Below are 22,513 nucleotides of genomic sequence, written 5' to 3' on the forward strand. Positions count from 1 at the left end.
GAAAGAATGGAAAATAAAAGTTTGAGAGTCATTTCACAAGTGTATTTCGTAACTCCCAAACCTTCCATTTCCCTTCCTTACCTTCCAAAACTCAACTCGTAAACACTAAACAGACCCTTAGTACATAACTACCCAATTTTGATATTGTTATTACAAAACTTACCAAATAATTATAGTCCAAATATACAATGAGAATAACATTGTAGATGCTTGTCATTTTCTATGGTTTCTTTTGTTAAAAAGTCAGGAGGTGATACAAATAACACAAACCCAAAAGAAAGTATCCATTTTCATGGCAATATTTACAAGACATCCCATCTTTGATATCTTTACTTTCATGTGAATTTATAAAATTCTATATACACTGAACATATTGATGTGAACCTGATTAATTCATATCTATATAAGCAGAAACAGTAATTAAATGTACAACTTGCTGCTATCTACGCTTCCCAAGAAATGGCTATCATAGGAACTTCGTGATATAAGTGGCAGAATTTCAGTGTCTTCTAACCAGTTTTTTATCCTCATTCCTCAGCAAACTCAAGTTTCTAAAGGAAGTTGTCTCCATCTAATTTGTACCATAAATCAGAGGAGAAATTGCAGCATCTCAAAGCAAAAACAACTTTTCACACCATGTCTACTTCAATTGACTACAGCACTTTTATAGTACGCGTACGATATGAGGCAGAGGCGGCAAAGCTTCCTCATTTTCATCATCAGATACACTAAGCAAATCATTGGGATGGTCCTAATAGTTACACATGATCAAGCAAAAACATAACTTCAGTATAAGCAACTAGGTTATTCTAGTTGATACATTTAATCATGAGAAAAAGACAAGAGGTTAACCTATAGTAGAAACTTACTCGATGCTGTCGTCGATGCCGCAGGATTAATGACACTGCTCTAACCATGAAGTATATAGGAAAAACAATACCCGCAATCCGAAATAATAACAACTACCAAAATTCGATTAGGTTGTCAGTAAGAGGATGATCAATGTGCTTAGTGCTTAGTAAAATTATAAGTTGAATTAGGCATACATACCATGAAGAGTGGGAAAGAATACTCCATATTACCACTAATTGTGAGGGGAAGAGTATGCCTTAAGATTAGTAGAGCCATGAACTGCAATGAAGATTGGTAAACGTCATACCAAGTAGGTGTGAAGGAATAGTGGCATACATGGACAAGAGAAAAATAATTACAATGACAGCAACTGAACGACAGCATATCAAACTTCCTGTAGAAGAGGCTGAATACTCGTCATAGTTAGAATTGATAAGGTTTTGGTCGGTGGGAACCATGCTAACTACATGAGCACTGTTCAATTCTCTTCTTGAAATCTCCCAATTTCCCCTGACATAACACAGGAGCACATTGGAAAATGTGGGGGGTGTGGTCACATATTAATTTACGAGGGATGAATTAGAATTTTGTATGAGAGTTACCTGAAACTCATTGGAATATGTCCAAATCGAAATAGTGGAGGAGGAGCTGTATAACCAGGCTTGAATTGCTGAGATTTATGATAATATAGGGGGAAATAATTATTCATAACACAAAATCAGGTGAAAAGTGATATCACAAATATAAACCCAATAATCTAGATACTACCATTTCCTGAAAATCTGAAATCAACTATCAATGGGACAAGTATAGAAAGGAGAAGAGAACCAGGAAAAGGAACAATTTTAAGTTACCTGGTGGCATATCTCACAGGTGGTATCACCCTTCTCATTACACCACCGTTGTATACATTTACGGTGAGCATACTGCAAATATCAATCAATAAAAGTGCACAAAATTTAAGCGATCAACTTGAGGCAAATAAAATTAAACATTGGTTGAATTTGATAAATATCTGAAGTTAGTATATGTGCAACATCTCTAAATTGAAGAGCCAAAAAAGAAGATTTTATCAAGAAACTGATCCACAAACTTATTCAGCAACAACAGAAGCCAAATACAAGGAACTGGAAGCTGGGAATTCCGGACCATTTACAACTACTTGCATTTCTTATGTTATTTAAGCTGTGTGCACAAGCAGAAACATGCAGAAAAGAGCTCCATATTTAACAATATAAATATATAATTAACAATCCATCTCAAATGTGGCTATACTCTAGATTGCATCTGATTTGGCCTAGATTATGAATGATAAAAGGGGAAGTAAGTGTTATAGACATACTTTTAGCATAGACCTTTGTTCCCTAGCATTTAGCCAAAATCCTTTAAAAAATTAAAATGCATACATAATGGACTCAATTTAAAACAACTACAATGACTACAATACACATTAAAAATCTCAGTCACTTCCACACATCTAAACATTCAAATGTAGTAGTAAAGAACAAACCTTCAAACTTCCACAACAGGAGCAGGGTGTTTCCATATTAAAATCGTCATCCTCGTCATGGCATATCTTGCACTCAACCAATTTCCCTGGAGATTTTGCACCATGCAGACCCTTCTTCATCGAGGAGACATCAACTTCCATATCATTCAATGCTGAGGATGCAGCCTGCATCAAACTATTCCTGCTTTGAAGTGCAGATTCTAATGTGGATTCGGTCAGCATCCGATCAACCAACAACACAAAGTGATCCCCCATCACTATACTCAATGCAAATTTATATTTTCTTTGTAACTCCAATCCTTTTAGTCAAGCAAATCTCCTTCAGAAATTCTGTAAATGAAACACACATACATGCAACAAAAGAAACAAAAAAAAGTTAGCAACATCGATAAGCATATTTAGAAAATGTAAACTTTCTTTTATGGGCGCTCATAAAATTGGAGAATTTTATCTTCGTGCAGAAATTCCCAGTTCCCATTACAAAAAAACTGGACCCCACATAACTCTTACATAGAGTAAACAGAAAATGTACAAAACTGGAACAGAAGCACCGTATCCAAATTAGTGAAATTGACAATAATTGAATTGAATCAATAAAAGCAATCATTTTGAAAAGTTGTCTGAAAAAAGATGGAGAATTTGATTCACGGTGAGAAACATGGCAACAAAATTAAAAAGGGTATTCCCGAATAAGTTGAAACAAGTGCAGAAACATTCCAGACACAAAAATAATAATAGAAAAAAAAAGTACACAGAAAAGGGAGAACAATGAAATAGACCCAGATGAAAAAATTGGAACAAAAGAACAAAAAGCGAACAGCTTTATTAAGATTGTGACTTAAAAGCCTGAAGAAGCATAAATTAAACGAAAAGGGGTAGAAAGGAGTAGGAATCTTACAAGGTCGTTGAAGCTAAGAAAGGTTTCACTTTTTTATGGTATTTAAAAAAAGAGGGGAACTTAGAATTTATAAAAACTTAAGGAGAATCTAAGGTTTGGGAATGAAGCAAGAGATTGAGTGGCATTGATGCACAAAATGCAAGCAAAATATAAAAAGAGATGCGAATTTTGCTCTTTCTAATTCTGTGTATGTCTGGTTTATATATATATATATATTGAAAGGGTGGAGAAGAAGTCTGAAGTGAATGTATAGAACCGCCACGATTGAAATGGAATTTTATCTCTCTCTTTCCATGCGCGTACCCTACCACTCTTTTTGTTTCTTCGTGTTCCTCTAACTACCATTATTACCCTACCACTTTTTCTGTTTTTGCACTAAGGTAAGGATATATTTTTTGTTCACGAATTATCACTTTGATTAATGATTAAGGGGATAATTACAAACCAAATGCTTTTTTGAGTGGAGGAATATAAATTGGTTAATTGACATTGGTCTTGGTATTTTATTGACCATGATTAAAAAATTACAAATAAAGAAGGTATTGATAGAGTAGATGAAATATTCAACCCATACATATGACTCTTCTCAAATAATGAAAAAACAACGTTAAAAAATCAAAGGAGAAGAACACTTATATTCTTTATTTTAAATTAAAGTTATATTTTTATTCTTAAAAATACACTACAAATTAGAACCGACTCTTGACTATAAAATTAACTACATCAATGTCTAGACACATAAGAAATAGAACACCATTCCATAAATCATAAACGATATCTTTGCTATTTTGACGTCACTCATCTTTGGGACTCATTATAAATTGTTCGTGTAAAGTTTTTATATACTGTCAGTATATCGTTCATCATTAATTTGTATTACTTTTATTTGATAGTCAATAATAATTAACAATAAAAAATACTTACACTATCAATATACACTAATTAAATCCTTACAACATTGTTTATCATTACATTTATATGTTTTATGCTTGATTTCTACTATGTCTCTTTAACGGTAATGGAAGAGAATAACACGATATGGTGAATGCTCATATAGGAATATTTTCTATTAAAATATTTTTTATTACTATAAATAATTATCATGACATAACTTTTTACATTTTAAAATTATCATTTTATAACTCCTCAATTAATAATCATCATAAATTTCAAAATATTATTTTTATCCTTTTCACGATACATTATTATTTTCTCATACATTTTCTTATTTTTTATCTTTTCTTATTCAATTCTATATTTGATTAATCTTCACAATACATCTTTGGTCTTTATTAAGTTTCTATGCAACGTTTCTTATATTAAATTATTTTTCTTTAAAGAATACAACATAAAAATGATACATATCAGAAAATAAAAATGTTGATCGATAGACACGAAGTGCCGATAGACACGCTAGTTATGATAAATAAAATATAAATATAGATGTAATTATAATAAAATATGGATTACAATTGAATTATTTATAAAAGCGTTTTGACACGCTTTGATATTCTAATATTTATATTATCTATAATATATAATTTCTGCATTTATATATATACCTCATTATGTCTCCAAAATTAAATTTATTATTGTTCATAATAAAGTTTATATCTTCTATTTTTTTTAACAAAACTTATATTTGTATAAAAATATTAATTTAAAAAATGTGGATTGACATACGTAACAGCCACCCATCACAATAAGGAAATTGTTATCACAATAATATTTTTTAATTACAAGACATGCAATATCTCCAGATAAACATTCCCTATGTTTATTATGAGTTGATATTCATATATTGATTCATTTAAGACAAAGAAGCTACGTCCCACCCAACATATTATTTTTCATGCAAACAAATCAAAAATCTATCAACATGTTGGAGAAACCCAACAATGATAAAATTTTAAAACACGGACTTTTTTTGGTATCATAAAACACGGACTATGAATGGGTATCAAATAAAATTGATGATATTTAATGACACAAACTTCGTCTCAGTGTATTAGCAAAGTAATTATTCTCAATTAATAATCAGATATATTAACAAAAAAATGACGCCATTAGTAAATGCCTCAAGCATTTTGCTAATATTTCTATCTAATTGTCTATGATAGAAAATTGAGGTGATCTAGAAATGGAATCACATGGTCAACATTTGTTATACCAAAAGAGTATGACACTTCATATGGTACTTGTTTTATTTTATTATAAAATATATATTTAAATTTAAAATTTAATAATAAAGTATTTTTCTGATCAATAAAAAAATTACACATTAAGTAACATTTTTTGGGACAAAAAATATACTCCATAATTTGAAACAACGACTCTTCATTTCAGGAAAACCTTTAATTAACGTAAGAATACACGAGCATTAGTAGATGACCCACAACAACTATGATATTTGACCATGGTTTGGTTGGGCAAAGTCTAATATCATAATTGCATGTTGTTATATTATGAATGTCAATTGTTTATATCCATTATTGATCAATTAATGAGATAATCCATACATGAGTGCCAAATTCAGATGACACATATTAAGCCAAGATGTCATTACCAACAAAAAAATGAAGCCTAGATGAAGAGGGAATTTGAGAAAATTGCTAGCTTCCATGCCAAATATTTACAAAATAATAATCTATGGGTTGATATATCGTGGTTCTATATGGCCCCTGCTCTATTATAAGTTCTAATCATGGAGGAAACATGAAAATCTTATGGGTCAACAGCACAAGTCATCGGATCCAAATTAATGTGTAGGTGAACTACTGAACTAAATTAAGAGCTTATGTGTTTATGTAGCTTGGAATATAAGAAACGTTGCATGACTAGGCTACTTTGACTACTTAGAATCTTCTAATAAGCCAAAATATTATAAAGCTAACACGGCCAAAAACTTCAAGTGTTTAATGTTACGTAAGAGTTAGTAGGTTTGTTGATTTGGCTAATACATTTTAAGTTTCGTGTCATAAAAAATAAAAAAAGCAACGATAATGCTTTGTCAAATATTCTAATAACTTATATCTAATAGAAAAGGAATGGAAGTTGAAAAGATGTAAACCAAAACTTACATAAAATTAATGTTTTAAGTCAAAATATGATGTAATGTTCACTTATACATTTTTTTAATCTAATCTAATGGATATAAATTTGTCTAATTTAAAGTGACATTCAAATTGAATGTAGAAATTGTAGAGCATATGTGTAAGATCTAATACATTAAATACCCTTAAGCTTAAGAGTTTGTGTCAATCAAACCTACTCATATGACTTTGTGGTCTTCCATTCATTATATGACTTATTTGTATGATTGTTTTTTGTGAGATGGAGAGTAGGAAGTTAAAAAAAATGTACACCTAATTTTTCCTCTACTTCCCCCATAAAGAAATGTTTAGTATCCTAAATCATGTCACAAGTCATTTCTCATATTAATAAAAATATGTCATGTTAACTAAATAACTAAATACTTATTATTTTGTTACCTTTTTCTTCATTATTATTGATTTGATAAATGATTTAAGACATATTTTCATATAACAAATTGGTATACACATGACATCAATACTGACACAAGGATATGATATAATGTTTGCACGATATTGTAATTTACAAAAGCGTCAAAGAAATCCTCCCATTTTCCGAAATGATTGAGGAGGTAGTAAGAAGTGGCAGGGCCAAAAGTGAATAATTTAGATGTGCACATAAGCTACCTCTACGCAAAGTTGAAGAGAGGACATGAGCACAATATGATGAAGCTAGCTAGAAGTACCAAATCAATTGGGTTAGTGTGAAAAGTTAAGAAATGCTCAAATAAACAAATAAATCCACACATCACACTATTTTTTGGGCATGTTATTATTTATGTTTTTCCCAAAGCTAATATGCGAACTGTATATTAGTTCGTTTTAAAAGCAAATTGTTTTATAGTTGTTGGATGAAAATTTTGGCAATCAATTACCGTTTAGAAGTCGTGGTGGTATTATACACTTTAGTGTAGAAGTCGTAATGGCCAAAAACGACTTATGGTAAAGGTAAAAATCTTATGCATGGAAGTCGTGAAATACATCTACGACTTCTATATAAAAAAATAAAGTTGTTCATGGAAGTCGTTAAAGGCATCCACAACTTTTGTATGGGAAATAAAGTTATAAATGAAAGTTGGTTTGCTATAATATGACTTTTGGGTAAGTTTAATAAAAAAATTGTTTTATAGCTCATTTGGTAAACAATAATATTTTAAGTATTTGGTTATGGGTTCCAACCCATGTTCATTATTTTAAATTCTTTTTTAGGTAAAATTAGAGATGGCAAAACAACAGCCCATTTAGCTTGCGCCTGTAAATGCCCGCAAAAATTTAAGCGAGCACGAGCATGCTCGTATTGGTTTAACGGACAAAACTCAATGTCTTGACCGTTTTAAAACGGACTTGCATGCGGCCTGCGGACATTGTTGAATAATTAAAAGAAATAAAAAATTCATATAATAAATGAAATGAAATTAAATAAAGTAGTTGAAGATAAAAAATTAAATAAAGTAGTTGAAGATAAAAAATTAACAAAATTTTTGATATTTTATATGAAGTTTAACAAAACACATTAGATTACAATTTTTTTAGGGATTAAAAATCATATTACATCATAGTTTATTTAAAATTTTCAATGTCCGTTTTGCCATCTCTAGGTTAAAACCTACAATAATTAATCCTCCAAAAATGTTTATTTAAAATGGTGAACTCATAATTCAAACTCATAATCAGACACTTATGTTTTGTTTGGTTGAGGGAGAGAAAAGGAGAGAAGAAAGATTAGTGAGAAAGAAAGATAGGAGAATTATAGTAGATTTTTGTATTGTTTGGTATGAGAGAAATATAAGAGAAAGAGAAAAGAAAGAGATAGAAATAAATATTTGAATGACAAAAATGTTCTTACAATAAAAAAGTCATAAAAAATGTTTTACTGCAAATTAAATAGTTAATATTATAAAGTTTATTTTAAATTAAATATTATGATGTAAAACATTAAAGTTTCTTCTTGTAATACATTTGCCACAACATTTTTTCATTAAATTAATTAATTTATTGGATAATAGTTTGGGTAAGAAAATAATACAAGTGAGGGGTATTTTTGCCATTACAACATATTCCTCTTCTCCTTTTTCTTTTCTTTGCATATGAGGAGAGAGTGATTTTAGGTATGGGTCCCACCCAATTTTAGTCTCTCTTTCCTATTTCTATTGTAAACAAAAGGGGAGAAAGATATTAATTCTCTCTTCTTTCTCTCTTCACAACTTCTTTCTCCTCAAACTCTCAAACTCTTGCATACCAAATGAAGGCTTAAATTTTTTCATGTTTACCAAATAGGCTGCAAGACACTTTGGTTTTAAATCTAATAAGAAGTCTTATTGTGAGACACGACTATCATTCATGAATTTATTTTTCGCAAAGGAGTTGTTAACGCTTTTAACGACTTCCATGAAAGGTTATTTTTTATATGGAAGTCGTGATTGTCTTTCACGACTTCCATGCATGAGATTTCTACCCAGTTACTTGAAAATTAATGGTTGAGATTCCAAGACAACTAATCCAATCGCTGGTAATGAGTTAATATCCATACGAACGATCCCATAGTTCAGGTAATGAAAGTTATACTCACTTTTCTTCTGAAAATTGTGTAATTTCAATAGCATCAAGAGAGATCGGTAATAATAGAATAAACTCTTAAGTAGAGATTGATGTAAATTTTAAAAGAAGATAGACGTGGAGTGTAATTTAATTAAAACCTATATAATTTTTCTTAAATAAAGAAAATCATGCACCCTTTTGTGCATAAATCCGTTTCCTATACTGTCTTTCCATCTGCAGGCTAAAAGTTTGGTCCCTGAATTTGAGGACGTATTAATCTATTACCTATATAATAAAAAAAATTCATTTATGACATGTGTCAATCTCTCAAGCCCTCATGATATGTGTCAACCTCTCATCAAAACTAAAGGTCCCTCATGACATGTGTCAATCTCTCAATGACATGTGTCAATCTCTCAAGAACTCCCTCATGACATGTATCAATCTTTGAAGCCATCATGACATGTGTCAATCTCTCAAGCCCTCATGACATGTGATTTATTTAAAAATAAAAGGAATATGATTACCTATACAATATTAAAATATAATGTTACTATAGCAATATTAAAATAATAATAAATATGAATCATAACATATTGTTTGTAGCTATTTTAGAGTTAAATAATATTTATTTTTATACTAATCTTATTTTAAAATCTTATAAATTTATTGATGATTTTTTTGATTAATAGGATACTACTAACTATATCATGTTTTGTATGTGTAAAAAACAATGTTGATAAAGTCGAGCAAGATGTTAGACCAGTAGATAACCCATATTAAGTTTATCCGATTTAAACAGTTAAATCGTATGGTTTGGCCGTATGATTTTATATATAATTAATTAACACAAATCTATATATTCTATTACCTATATAATAATAAAAACTCCTTCATGACACGTGTCAATCTCTCACGCCCTCATGACATGTGTCAACCTCTCATCAAAACTAAAGGTCCCTCATGACATGTGTCAATCTCTCAATGACATGTGTCAATCTCTCAAGAACTCCCTCATGACATGTGTAAATCTCTTAAGCCCTCATGACATGTGTCAATCTCTCAAGCTCTCATGACATTTTGATTAATAGGATATTACTAATTATATCATGTTATGTATGTGTAAAAAACAATGTTGAGAAAGTCGAGCAAGATGTTAAACCAGTAGATGACCCATATTAAGTTTATCCAATTTATATATAATTAATAATTTTTAACAATATGAATGCACTAGTAACATATATGGTTTTAACCATGCGAATGCACGAGCAACATACATATTTTTAATCATAAATGCACATGTAATATGTGTTCTTAATCATGCGGCAAAAAATATCGTCTCGTGCAAATGCACGGGTAACTTGCTAGTTTATTTATGAAACAATCATTTTCTTAGAGAAAAAGAGATGTATGTAGTGTTAGTGTAAAATTGTATATTTCACAATTTATTTTTAATTATTATTGACTCTTAAACAAAAATAATATAAATGAATGATAAATGATACACTAAATATGTATTAATCTTTATAAATATTGCACTTTATATTATATCCCTAAACTATATGTTGTGTTTATAATTTCAACGTCTAAAATGATACTTTCAGTTGATACAAAAATTTGATCCTTTGCACAACAAAGAAGTCTAAAACGGCAATTTACTAAAATCAATAAAATTAGGCACCAATGTGACGGGTTTTGCTCTTTTATATACTAGCGGTAGTCATTTCGTGTCTGCCAACCCGTATTTTGTTTTTTAATATTGAATATTTCATTTTAGAGAATTAAATCATTTTTTCGTATATGATATTATAATTTTTTGATTGAAAATATAAAAATATTTTTCATCTAACCTTCATATATATTTTTTATTGTATGAAAAAATATTATAATAATTATTAATTATAAGGGCAAAATAGGTAAATGAAAATTATGTCATGTAGGTAGTTATTATATGTTTTGGCTTTATTTATACTAGTGTGTACAGACACTCCGTGCCTGCCAGCGAATATTATGCGATACTACATATTCAATTTTTATATATTATATTTTGTGTGTGTTTATGATAATGTTTAATTTAAGGTGAGATATGTGGTTAATTAATGTATTGGTGGTAGTTGCTTAGGATTATATAGTTTTTTTGTAAAAATTAAATAATGTTAAGGGCAATATAGGAAATGAAAATTACACTATGAGAGAAGTTATTTCATGTTTTAGCTTTATATATAATATAGATATATATAGCATAAATGTAGATAATTGGAAAAATAAACAAACGGGGTAGTTTCGTCTTTTCAATGAAATGACGGAAACGATTATATAACTACTTTTTCTCTATCCAATAGCAGAAGGCCACGTCTCTCAGTTTCCATTTTCCCGCCAAATCAAGCTCCATCAATGGCGTCCTCGATTTTCTTCTTTCTTCTCTTCATCACCTTCTCCTACTTCCCTCTCTCCACCGCTCTTTCCAGCGAAGCTATCTTCGACGCTGCCGATGTCCTTGCCGATTCAGGATTCGTCTCCATGGCCCTCACTCTCGAAGTCATCGCCGAATCTTTCCTCACACACTCTCCTTCTGCCACCGTCTTCGCTCCCTCCGATTCAGCGTTCAGGAAATCCGGCCAGCCTTCCTTCGACCTCCTCCGTTTCCACTTCGTTCCGCTCCCTCTTCCGCCACAAAGCCTCCGCCTCTTTACTGCCGGCGCCATGATTCCGACCATGCTTCCCGGAAAATCCCTCACAGTCACGACATCATCGTCCGATCGCATAACCTCCATCAACAACATCAAGATCACCGAATCACCGATCTACGACGACGGGTTTCTCCTAATTTACGGAACCGAACGGTTCCTCGACCCTAATTTTCAGTACACCGGTCCCAATCCGAGATCGAATAATAATCCCTCGTGTGTGGCGAAGAACTACACCGCGAATTCATCTGATTCCTTCGATCAAGCCATTGAAACGCTAAAATCTGGAGGTTTCTCTGCAATGGCGTCGTTTCTAGGAACACAACTTTCCGGTGTATCGGAGCAGAGTGGAATCACGGTGTTTGCTCCTGCGGACGACATGGTGCTGAATCGCATCGGAGATTTGAGCGAGTTACCTTGGTTTTTTCGTCGCCATGTTGTGCCATGCAAGCTTCTGTGGAACGATCTTGTGAATTTCGATGATGAATCAGAGCTTCCTACGTTTTTAGAAGGGTTCACCATCAACATAACGAGAAACGGTGGCGTTTTGGTTCTGAACGGAGTGCAGGTTTTCTATCCGGATATATTCTTCAATGATAAGGTTGCTGTTCATGGTGTTAGTGATGCTCTCGCCGCGCAATAGAAGCAGAACCCTCAGGCTGTGGAGTCTTTCAATGTAGATGAGGAAAATGTGCTTGATCATGGTCAGTTTTGAGGACGCTTTTCTAGAGATAATGCCTTTTGTGTAAAATTTTAGTTACTGATGCTATCAAACTTAGTGTTTTGCTTTCATTATCCATGTATATGATGTGACTGCAAAGCTAGTTGTTACTTGACTTCCTTGATTGTTGAAATTGGCTTACTGAAATCTAAGATTGAGGTAATGAAGGAGTGGACACATTTCACTGATCATATTTGTTTCATGCTTAAATAAATTAACTTTAAATATATGCTGAAATCCAAACTCATTTGATTGCTGAAAATTGCTTAGTGACAAGCAAGGTTGAGCTGACAGAGAACGAACGTGTTCGTCACTTTGCCTGAATTCTTCGTTCTATTGGTTTTTCAGTGATCATATTCTTATCCTGCATCTTACATGATTCACATAAAAAAGTGTTACATTGTCAGAATTAAACTGATAGAGGATGAGTATTACTCTTTTCCAGCCATGGAGGTGTGGTGGTAGTTTCTATATGTTTTGATTTTCACTGTATGCTTCAGTGTGTGAGCTTACTCTAGTTGCATGTATTGTAAAAAGGGAGGCATGCATCTAGAGCTAAAAACAAATCAAATTGCTTTTTTTTACTTGACCAAAGTGGTACAGTACATTGGCACACTAGCTTTGGCTATGCTCTTCTAACTCAAGATGCAGCAGGACGGTCAGAAACAAAATCACAGAACCCACATTAATATTCATCTTCCACAGCTACATATTTTGGTTCTCTCCCTCCAAGCCAAATCTCAAGACAATTCCTAATCTTATTCTTTAGCAAAGCATCATTATATGCAAATTTATGTTCACCGAGCAATGACCTATCTTTCTGATACTCATATCTCAGCACTAGCTCATCATGAGCTGAGGGCAACATCTCACAAGTATTTTTGTAACATGTCACCACATCTTCAAGGGGTCTGTTCAGGAACTCTGTCGCGGACACCTGTCCTTGTTTCAACTAGTATTGAATTGTGATTATGACTATGACCACTTTCTGATGTTGGCATAAGAATCTCATCAATCTTTCCAACCATCCATGTAACCTTGTTCAAAAGAAAAGACTACTTACATATGGAGCTCACGTGTTAACCCCTCAAACAACAATTGATTCACCTCATTTATGATATTAACAAGGTTCAGTGTTATATAATCTTCAAGTGACTCTACCTCTACTTCCACACGTTTTAGCACCTCTTCATCAAGCAGAATATGCCTAGTTATACCTGAATGAATATAATATTTATAAATCTAGATAAATAATCATGCCATCAAATATAAATTACTACTATACATCTCTTTTTATGTTGTTTCAAAACAAGAAGTTTATCTGATATCCAGGGACCAGGGGTGAGGAATTGAAGTGAATAAATGATGTTAAGAAGGCTTAAGCAAATAGAGAAAATAAACAAGACCATCAATCCTTTTTTGAGAGGAATAGACACTTACTGATATAAGATTGACAAAAAACTCCGCAGGATTCACTTAGTATGGGCAGTTGTATCTGTTAGATGACTTACATCAACGATTGTCAACCATTTGTACAGAATTAACAGGAAAAAGTCAGATGATTTTTTAAACAAAATTACCATTTCAATGCGTTAGTCCTTACCTCTTTCATGATCTAACAGCACTCAATGCGAATAAAGGGTCTTGCTTTCTGATTGAATGAACATACATAGATTGTTTAACTAGAAGAATTAGACAATGAAGAGAAGTCATCAGACTTGCAGAATATTTTCCAAGTTCATCTACCCTCCCAAAATCCTAAGAGGTGAAAATTTTGTGCCCTGGACCTTCATTGTTTACCATCTTAAATTTAAAGCAAAACAGAAATAGAAATAGTTTATTCGCTTACAAGGGTAAAACTGCGTATATCTGTCATCTCCAAATCCTACTAGCTAAGAGTCTTGTGTAGGCCATCACATGTTGAATATCAAAACATGGTGAAGTCATTCCTCTCAGAAAGTTAAATGTAGATCTTATCTAATTATGCTTGTCAGGAATCATATTATCATATACTACTTCACATCAATATGCTGTAGGTAGATAAATTCTTTGACATGTGACAGAGTCTCATTTACAGTTCAGACTGGTTTGAAAGTGTATAAGTTATATGAGATAACTATAAGTGCATGATGTTACTTCCAGAATGTAGCTTATCATAATGTTACTATGAATATCGAGCAAAGACTTAGTGCTCTGGCCATGAGTTTTTTTAGAGTAATTCGATAACCAGTAATTAATAAAGCAGTATAATATGATATTTTATATATGTATACACAGAAAGCAGCTTATGCTGTAAGATGTGTAGCAAATTCAAGAGTAGCTAAGTATCTGCCACCTTAAAGTGTATTAAAAAGAAAAGGAAAAATGAAAGAAGGACCAACTCTCTATATACAAGATGACCTGGATCATCCAAGCTTTTCACAGAAAGCAGAGTCATATCTCAATTCGAGAGCTATCCAATACTATAGGCAAAACATCTATGTCCATCAATCAGTATACACCCTTGTAATATTTTGTAGTTGGTATAGCCTTTTCAAAGAATTATTAAATATTTCAGCTTCCAGGTATTCATGATGGAATGTTTTGCTTCAACTACCTATGGGAAATGCAGGGAAGTTGGAATTGTTTCTAATATGTTAGAATTCAGTGTATGAAAATACTCACTAGCTTTCATCCTACTGACAGTGGAAAGTAATAAGCAAAATCATCCATCAGAGAATCTTGCACCTTAAAATAGATGATATTAAATATGAGAAACTCCAAAGACCTTGGCGTTCCGGAAATCCCAAAAACTTCGATGTTTTGGACAAATGCAGTTGATGCGGGTACAATTGCAGCACAATATGATTTCAGTGACTTAAAAAAACATTTAGCGTTTCTGACCATCGCGGACCTAGATTTTAAAACCCTTATAGAAGTATTGCTGGTTATTAACTTGATTAGTCTTACAATGACATATGTGATACAGTTGGAGTGTCAGTTTCATAAGAGAAAGAAAGAACATAACTTCTTAAGATGGAACAACCAATCCTTTTAAAGTCAACGGATACATAACTACCACCTTCAACACAGAAACGCCCATAAGTAACATGCCATCAAAATGGAAATAATTAGGTTGCAGATGCAGACTTTAATTATTAATCCGGATTATTATAATTATATTAGTTAAGACCGCAACTGAGGGACGAAAATGAATAAAAATGATATCTGAAGTGCAGATACATACTTGGATAAAGACAAAGCACCAATTATACAAATCAACAATAGCAAATCAAAGGATAAACAAGCAAAATCTGAAATACACAAGATTAATATGTTACATTAAACACTACCAAATCAACAAGAAATTGTGGCAAACTGATTCAGAACTATACAACAGCCATTGTATGAGCTCAATATTCAGCTTCCCAACAAATCTCAAATTTTTGTCTGCTTGCTCAAATAAAGTAAAAAACAAAATAACAAAAAATGGGGGAGGATTAAGATACTTTCTCCAACAATTGTATCCACTAATAACAGGATTATAATAAAAATACCCCCATGCTATGATAAAAACAACTCTTTCCATTGATTCATTGGACAAAAATTGAAGTACTACACCATATAATGTGTTAGAAACCCATGTCAAAGTATCAAACATGACCTACTAAACTACCCTCAGCCTGCCCCATTGACCTACATTATTATTCTCATATTCTGATCTAAACTAAACTACTTATTTTTCACAGTGAGACCAAGTTCACCTGCAATAATAACAGTAGTAGCCATATCTAAAAACATTCCATGCTCCACAACCCCTGCAAGGTTCAAAATTGCGTCACTTGCAACCTTCAAATCACCAATACTCTTCTTGAAATACAAGTCTATAATATAATTCTTATTGTCAGTGACAAAGGGTTCCTTCTTTTCCCCGAAAGTTCTAAGCTTTGCTTCACAACCAGACTCCTCAAACATCTTTTGAAGCTTGGAAGCAGTGAATTTCCAACAAAACTGAATAACCTCAACAGGCAAAGCTAAACCACTACCTCCAATATGGTTAACCAATTTGGACTCATCAACAATCACCACAAATTTCTTGCAAGCACCTTCTACCATTTTCTCCCTCAAGAGGGACCCACCACGACCCTTCACTAAGTTCAAATAAGGATCAACCTCATCAGCACCATCAATTGCAAGATCAACAACAGGGTATGAATCAAGATCCGAAAGGGGAATTCCAACCGAAAGAGCTTGTTCATGTGTCATTTTCGAAGTGGGTATTCCTACAATGTCCTTGAGCTTACCCTGTTGGATAAGCTCGCCGATTCGAGCCACCGCGTGCTTCGCCGTGGACCCAGTTCCGAGACCGAGAACCATGCCGGATTCAACGTATTCCACGGCCTTGTATGCTGCAATTTTCTTCAAATCATCTTGCGTGAGAATGAGGGAGGGATGGGAAGAAGATGAAGGTGAGAGAAGACCAGCTTCCATTGCTGCTTTCTCTGATGCGATGAAATGGGGGTAAGGAATAGTCATATTGGGTGCTTGAAAAAACGAAAAAGGTTTGAACTTGTGGACGAAAAATCACAAATGGGTTATGATTTATGCGAAAAGTAAAAGTATATGAAAAAGGGATTGGGTTAGATTGATGAAGAAATAAAGGATATTAAGTGGTGTGAGAGGAATGCGTGGCGGTGAATGAATGAGAGGAAGGTAGGGTTTGAGTGAAGAGAAGAGAGGAGGCAGAACATGAGGTTTGTTTGGCTGTGGAGTGAAGATTGCGCTTATATATATATAGAGGATGAGAAGGGGAACTTAAGAGGAGGATAAGAAAAACGACTTTCCTTTAGATTCATGCAACATGATTGGATAAAAAAGGAGTGTCCTTTGGATTCATGCATGTTGATTTTCTTGAAATCATCACATTCATTGATTGTTGTAACTTCAATTACTTAACTAGGTTTGGTTTTATTGAAAATAAGAGGAAAGAAAAGAGGAGGAAAGAAAAGTGGTTATTTTCTACTCTTTGGTTTCAAAATTAAATAGGGAGGAAGGAAAAATATGCATGGGTCTCACAAAAAACTTTTCCTCCATAAGTTGGGAAAAAATAAATGAAGGAAGGAAAACCATCAAAAATTCTAAAATTGTCGTTCATCATAAATTGAAAAAACAATAATCTAGGTGAAAATAAATACAATGCAGTAAATTTCTTTGTTTATATTCATTTTTATGTGAAATTAGTTAACTTAATTTTATTTTTGCTTTTGAGCTTACAAATAAATAGTAATTATGTATGCTAAAAGATGAAGTGAAAAGAAAAAATAAATATCATTACTTAAAATTATCAACAAAGTAATAAATAATAAATAAATTAGAAAGACAAAACACAAATATGTAGAAATGAGATGATTAAAAATATAAAAGTGATTATCGAATATCAGTTATATTTTCTTCTATACACACTATTGTGGAAAAAATGTATGTAAAATGTTAATGATTTTCTTTGAATCTTATAAACAAATATTGTTATTGAACTTAGATCATATGTTACTTAAAAATATTAATTAATATTATTAAAAATAAATTATTTAGTTATTTAATTTAAAAATTAGATATCTACATAATTATATAGATATAATGATGGTACTTATGTCATTTTCAATACATTATATATAAATGTGTTTTTCTTTCCTCTCACTTTCCTTCAATTTTCAATCATACCAAATAATAAAATTATCATCTCATTTTCTATTACTTTTCTTTCCTTCCACTTTCTTTCATTTTACTTTCATTCCAAAACCAAACATAGCCTTAAGTAAGTTACTTGAGAGTTTTTAATTGATGTTAGACTTTTCCAATAGTAAGAAACTAATCATTTCTAGATATCGCTGAATAAAAATTTTGACATTTTGATCGTTTTGGTATTTAGTAAGATTTTATATCATTGAATTAATGCTCTTTTTTTTGTTGTTTAGGAAGATATGTTAGAGCCTTTATGGTTTAGGACTCCCACATTATTTTATAATTTATTACAAATTCATATGAAATAAGAAAAACATATGTTTTTTTCCTCATAATGATAAACATCATTCTTATTCTTATTTCGATATCATATCATCTATTTTTTCCCACAAAATTTATTTCTCTCTTTACTTTCTCTTGGCTAAGAACAAAAAATTATTCTTATTTAAAAACAAAAATTAAAAAATAAGAATGACACAGTGGAGAATAATAATATTTTTATTCGTTTAAGAGTAACCATCGTTGTTGTCATTAACATGTTTAATTTAATTGCATCAGCATCTTTTTTTCCAAAAATGTTATTCATCTGAAATTTCTTGAAGTCTGATTGTCACTTTGATTCACATAACGAGACACTTACTTCATCTGTATAGTGAATTAGCCATAAGATCTCCTTTTAGAGATAAGATTTTAAATTAGGTGGATGCCAATAACATTTAAAATAAATTTTAGCGAGATTGGAATCTACATTTTTAAGTTTTGAGGCTGAAGAATGAGTGTTTCTAATTTTAAGAACAGAAATTAGTTATGAATTTTTTTAACCCAATGTTTGAATAAAAGTGAAGAGTTCATAAAAATTATAAGGATAAAATAAAAACTAAGATCCCAACTTTATTTACCAGAATAACTACATAAGACTTTACATCAAAGTTTGAATAAAAATGAGAATTATGTACTGGTAAAAATAATATCTAATTATTGTTGTATATTAGAAACTCAAGGTTAAACCAATGCTAGTAATTTTTATTTATTTGGCCTTATATTTCTACACTCATTTCTCTTACATAATCATTTACACCTCAATTTACTTCCTATCTCCCTCCTCCTTTTATATTATGACATGAGTGAACATATACTAATTTCTTTCTTATATTTTCCTAACTCTCATGACACCCCAAAATGAATGTAAGATAAACATTTTATAAAAGGTAGTTTCACTTTTTTATTATTGTCAGAATGACCCCTTTCCTTTGATTTCAATTAGAAAAAAAATCAAATAATGAATAGTGAATGATGTAATGATTGTCCATATATTTTTAGCAAACAATGCACTTTTTTTAATCAGGCCTATTTTATACTGAGAAAAGAGAAGGAAATATGATGTATTTTTGGAAAGTTTACTTCTCTTGATTTATTACAATATATAAGGAAACATGTTTAAACTATGATGGGAAGAAATTTATCATCACTTTTATTCTTATCTATGATTCAGCAACAGCTGCTGACGTAATGATGATTGAGATAACAATAATTTTGTGCAAGATTTCTCAAATGAATTTTCCAAAAGTTGCATCATTGGAGAGAATCTGACAATAAAAGCAATATATAAAAATTGAATCAAATGAATAGTTTATAACTACAAATATTACTTCTACCATATAGAGACTCGATTACATTTAAGGTAAAAGGATCGATCACCACAATCCTTAATTAATATGTAATCTTATTATTTTATTGTTGGTGTAATGAAAGTGATTATTGTATATCATTGACTTCAAACAATCAAATAAATAGCATTAGATCGTGAGAAAGAGGAAAATAAGAGAATTTTTTTAACCATACTCGAGAAATTGTGCCTACATCATAAAGAGTAGAGTATAGCACAATTATTGACTCAAATATCTATATAAGATTTCTAATTCATACATGTTATAACAATAGATTTAAATCTAATATGTTGTATTAGTTTATCTCACTTCATTCCAATATTTAAGACTTCATAAACTAATATATTTCAAACCATCCATACCATCATAATTATATGCTATTTATAATTATTTCAGATTAATTAAATGGTTTTTTATCCAAATATCAAACCATTAATTCCATAGACATGTAATTAATAAAACAAGTTAACTAACTAAGATGAATACCAGCCATAGCAGCTTTGCTAAACTCCAAAAAATGAAACAAAACCAAAGCAGATGAAATTGGAACACTGATTGCAACAAGAGCCATGACCCCAAGAGCCAAACTAGGCCTAGTATTCAACAATTGGGTCTGAAGAAAACCCATTGCTTCACATATGTTGGAGTTATAGCTTGTATAATAACCCTTCTCCCAATCCATCCATTCAGAAGGTGGCTCATAATTCCTCTCAATCATGTTCATCTCATGAATCCTTTTCCTCAGCACAATCATGCTCTCATCCACTAACCTTCCTCCAAAGTTCTGATCTGCTGCTCCTCTATTTGATGACATGACTATAGTATAGGACCTTGGTTTTCTGCTATTATTAGAGCTAGAATTATTTGAGGTTGAAAAGGGGTGGTATAATTGTGAAGAGTTGATCAAAGAAGTAGAATTCATATTGATTTGGATATTTTGTATGATATATACTGTGTTTATTTGGTAATGGAAATTCTAGAGCAATGATATCTCATATTTATAAGCATAGGGGATAGTAATTTTTTTCCCTTTGCAATTGTTAAATTAAATAATTGGAAGGATCTAAGCATAAGCAACGTGCAAAAAAAGTGTGTTTTATGTATTAGAAAGTTAGTTGTCTCAATTATTAAGCCGCGTTTTAATTTATTGTGGAGTGAGATTCGAGGAAGGAGCAATTTGTCAAAATATGAAAGTGAATCGTGTCTCTCTTTAATTTCCATCTGGTAATGATTTGATGTGGTCGGGTCCATACGAACAAATTCTTAGAATTCTCTTAAAATTAGGAATGACAACGGGGTGGGTCGGGGTCGGGTTTGCACATACCCAAACCTGAAATTCAAAACGCAAACCCGAACCCAAACTCAACGGGGTTAAAAATAAAAATATCATCCCCGAACTCGGAAAAAAACCCGAAAATGATAAAGTATTAAGGAAAATATGATATTATTTTCGTGTAATTTTTCTATAACATTTCTATTTTCTCTTGTATTATTTCATTTCTTTTATGTTTGAATATCCAATAGTATGTAAAGTAAAATTAGAAATTAAAAACAACTGGCAAATGATAGAAATTTCAATTTTAAATTGAATTACCATAATTTGGGGTGGGTTCGGTTAGGGTCTTTGTTATACCAAACCGAACCCGAAATTTAAACTCGGGTAAAACCTGAACCCAATCACATCAGGTTTTCCCCATTAAATTTGAATTCAGTTCGAGCGGGTACCCACGAATTCGGTTTTTATTGCCATCCCTACTTAAAATAGACTAATTGCAACAAAATAGTTATGTTGGTTAGTTATTATTATTATTAGCCTAGTGGATAGTGGATAGTATATAGAGATCACCTATCCCATTTGAGTGTCTCATTTGATGTCCTCATTTAATCAGAAAATTTTATTTGATTAAAAATAAAAATATAATAACATAAATTAATATTTGTACATTATTCTATAAAATTTGATTTTTCGTTGGACCTAGGATCATTGTCCTAACCCGGCATCCATATTTTTTATTAGCCCAGAATTCTCTTAAAATAGGCTAATGTATCATTTATCTTATTTTATATTACTCTTATTTATGAATCAATGATGATTAAAAATAAATAGTAAATAGCACGTAATATTGTAAAAAAAACTCTTACATAATCAATATGTACATGTTTTTCTCATTTTCTATAATAATTAAATAAAGAGAAAAATTGTATCTACTAACATTATAATAGTTTTATACACCGTCAGTTTATCTTCACCATTCATTAATCATTGACTATTTATAAAAATGAATTGTGAATGATACAAAAACTATATATAAATTTTTAACTTACCATACACAAATATTATTACAGTAATTGAGAGTAGAAAAATGGTAACTGAGTTACTTTTATACAGCTTGAAAAAATGACACAAATAATAGGGCAAAAAATGTATTGACTTGAGCTTCTCGTTGATCATATACTTTAATTGACATATTAACCAACCAACCAATTCTAAGCAGTCTTATAAATACAGTAGATCAATTGTAAAACTGGTGAGTCAAACTCATAATTGGTATGATATGTCTATTTCATTGTTCACGTATCAGAATGGGTGAAAATCATCGAACCAGACAATGTAGGCTAAATTGAGCCATATACATTTTAAAGAAAAAGACTATGCAAAACCACTTTATTTCGCTATGGTTGTGGTTGAGTTACGGGTATTTGAACCTATCATCATAAAGTTATGAAGTGTTTTTCTTTATTTATATTTTGAGCTTTTTAAGTGTGATTAATACTTGTGGTTTGAACTTTTGCAATTTAAGATAGAATTTCTTATATCATGTTTTTT

General features: G+C 31.4%; 4 protein-coding genes across 6 annotated transcripts; 1 reads left to right on the top strand and 3 right to left on the bottom strand.

Moving 5' to 3' along the window:
* On the bottom strand, nucleotides 208-7,837 carry LOC109354411. Of its 3 annotated transcripts, none has more exons than XM_019596899.1 (8): nucleotides 7,827-7,837; nucleotides 2,363-2,692; nucleotides 1,707-1,778; nucleotides 1,455-1,522; nucleotides 1,212-1,362; nucleotides 1,051-1,131; nucleotides 870-962; nucleotides 208-751 (listed from the first exon to the last, which is right to left on the bottom strand). In XM_019596899.1, the coding sequence occupies exons 2-8, from the start codon at nucleotides 2,615-2,617 to the stop codon at nucleotides 665-667; spliced, it is 807 nt and encodes a 268-aa protein (XP_019452444.1). In that variant the 5' UTR covers nucleotides 2,618-2,692; nucleotides 7,827-7,837; the 3' UTR covers nucleotides 208-664. The 3 variants fall into 3 exon arrangements, with proteins under 3 accessions (XP_019452444.1, XP_019452443.1, XP_019452445.1); XM_019596898.1 differs by lacking the exon at nucleotides 7,827-7,837 and adding an exon at nucleotides 3,261-3,601; XM_019596900.1 differs by lacking the exon at nucleotides 7,827-7,837 and adding an exon at nucleotides 3,114-3,235.
* On the bottom strand, nucleotides 5,559-20,657 carry LOC109354413. Its single transcript, XM_019596903.1, has 2 exons — nucleotides 20,140-20,657; nucleotides 5,559-5,581 (listed from the first exon to the last, which is right to left on the bottom strand). The coding sequence occupies exon 1, from the start codon at nucleotides 20,606-20,608 to the stop codon at nucleotides 20,156-20,158; it is 453 nt and encodes a 150-aa protein (XP_019452448.1). The 5' UTR covers nucleotides 20,609-20,657; the 3' UTR covers nucleotides 5,559-5,581; nucleotides 20,140-20,155.
* LOC109354410 (putative fasciclin-like arabinogalactan protein 20) lies at nucleotides 11,150-12,225 on the top strand. Its single transcript, XM_019596897.1, has one exon. The coding sequence runs from the start codon at nucleotides 11,285-11,287 to the stop codon at nucleotides 12,218-12,220; it is 936 nt and encodes a 311-aa protein (XP_019452442.1). The 5' UTR covers nucleotides 11,150-11,284; the 3' UTR covers nucleotides 12,221-12,225.
* On the bottom strand, nucleotides 15,844-17,028 carry LOC109354412 (probable ribose-5-phosphate isomerase 2). Its single transcript, XM_019596901.1, has one exon. The coding sequence runs from the start codon at nucleotides 16,811-16,813 to the stop codon at nucleotides 16,010-16,012; it is 804 nt and encodes a 267-aa protein (XP_019452446.1). The 5' UTR covers nucleotides 16,814-17,028; the 3' UTR covers nucleotides 15,844-16,009.

Source organism: Lupinus angustifolius, chromosome LG08 (genome assembly GCF_001865875.1).
Source record: "Lupinus angustifolius cultivar Tanjil chromosome LG08, LupAngTanjil_v1.0, whole genome shotgun sequence".
Lineage (NCBI taxonomy): Eukaryota > Viridiplantae > Streptophyta > Magnoliopsida > Fabales > Fabaceae > Lupinus > Lupinus angustifolius.

Bases quoted from the DNA above. Each gene is read 5' to 3' on its own strand.
- LOC109354413 (XM_019596903.1), bottom strand. From the start codon at position 20,608: ATGAATTCTACTTCTTTGATCAACTCTTCACAATTATACCACCCCTTT.
- LOC109354411 (XM_019596899.1), bottom strand. From the start codon at position 2,617: ATGGGGGATCACTTTGTGTTGTTGGTTGATCGGATGCTGACCGAATCC. The intron at 1,779-2,362 runs GTTTGTTCTTTA...TGATATTTGCAG, and splicing joins CCTGTTGTGGAAGTTTGAAG to TATGCTCACCGTAAATGTAT. The intron at 752-869 runs GTAAGTTTCTAC...TGTAACTATTAG, and splicing joins GGCATCGACGACAGCATCGA to GACCATCCCAATGATTTGCT.
- LOC109354412 (XM_019596901.1), bottom strand. From the start codon at position 16,813: ATGACTATTCCTTACCCCCATTTCATCGCATCAGAGAAAGCAGCAATG.
- LOC109354410 (XM_019596897.1), top strand. From the start codon at position 11,285: ATGGCGTCCTCGATTTTCTTCTTTCTTCTCTTCATCACCTTCTCCTAC.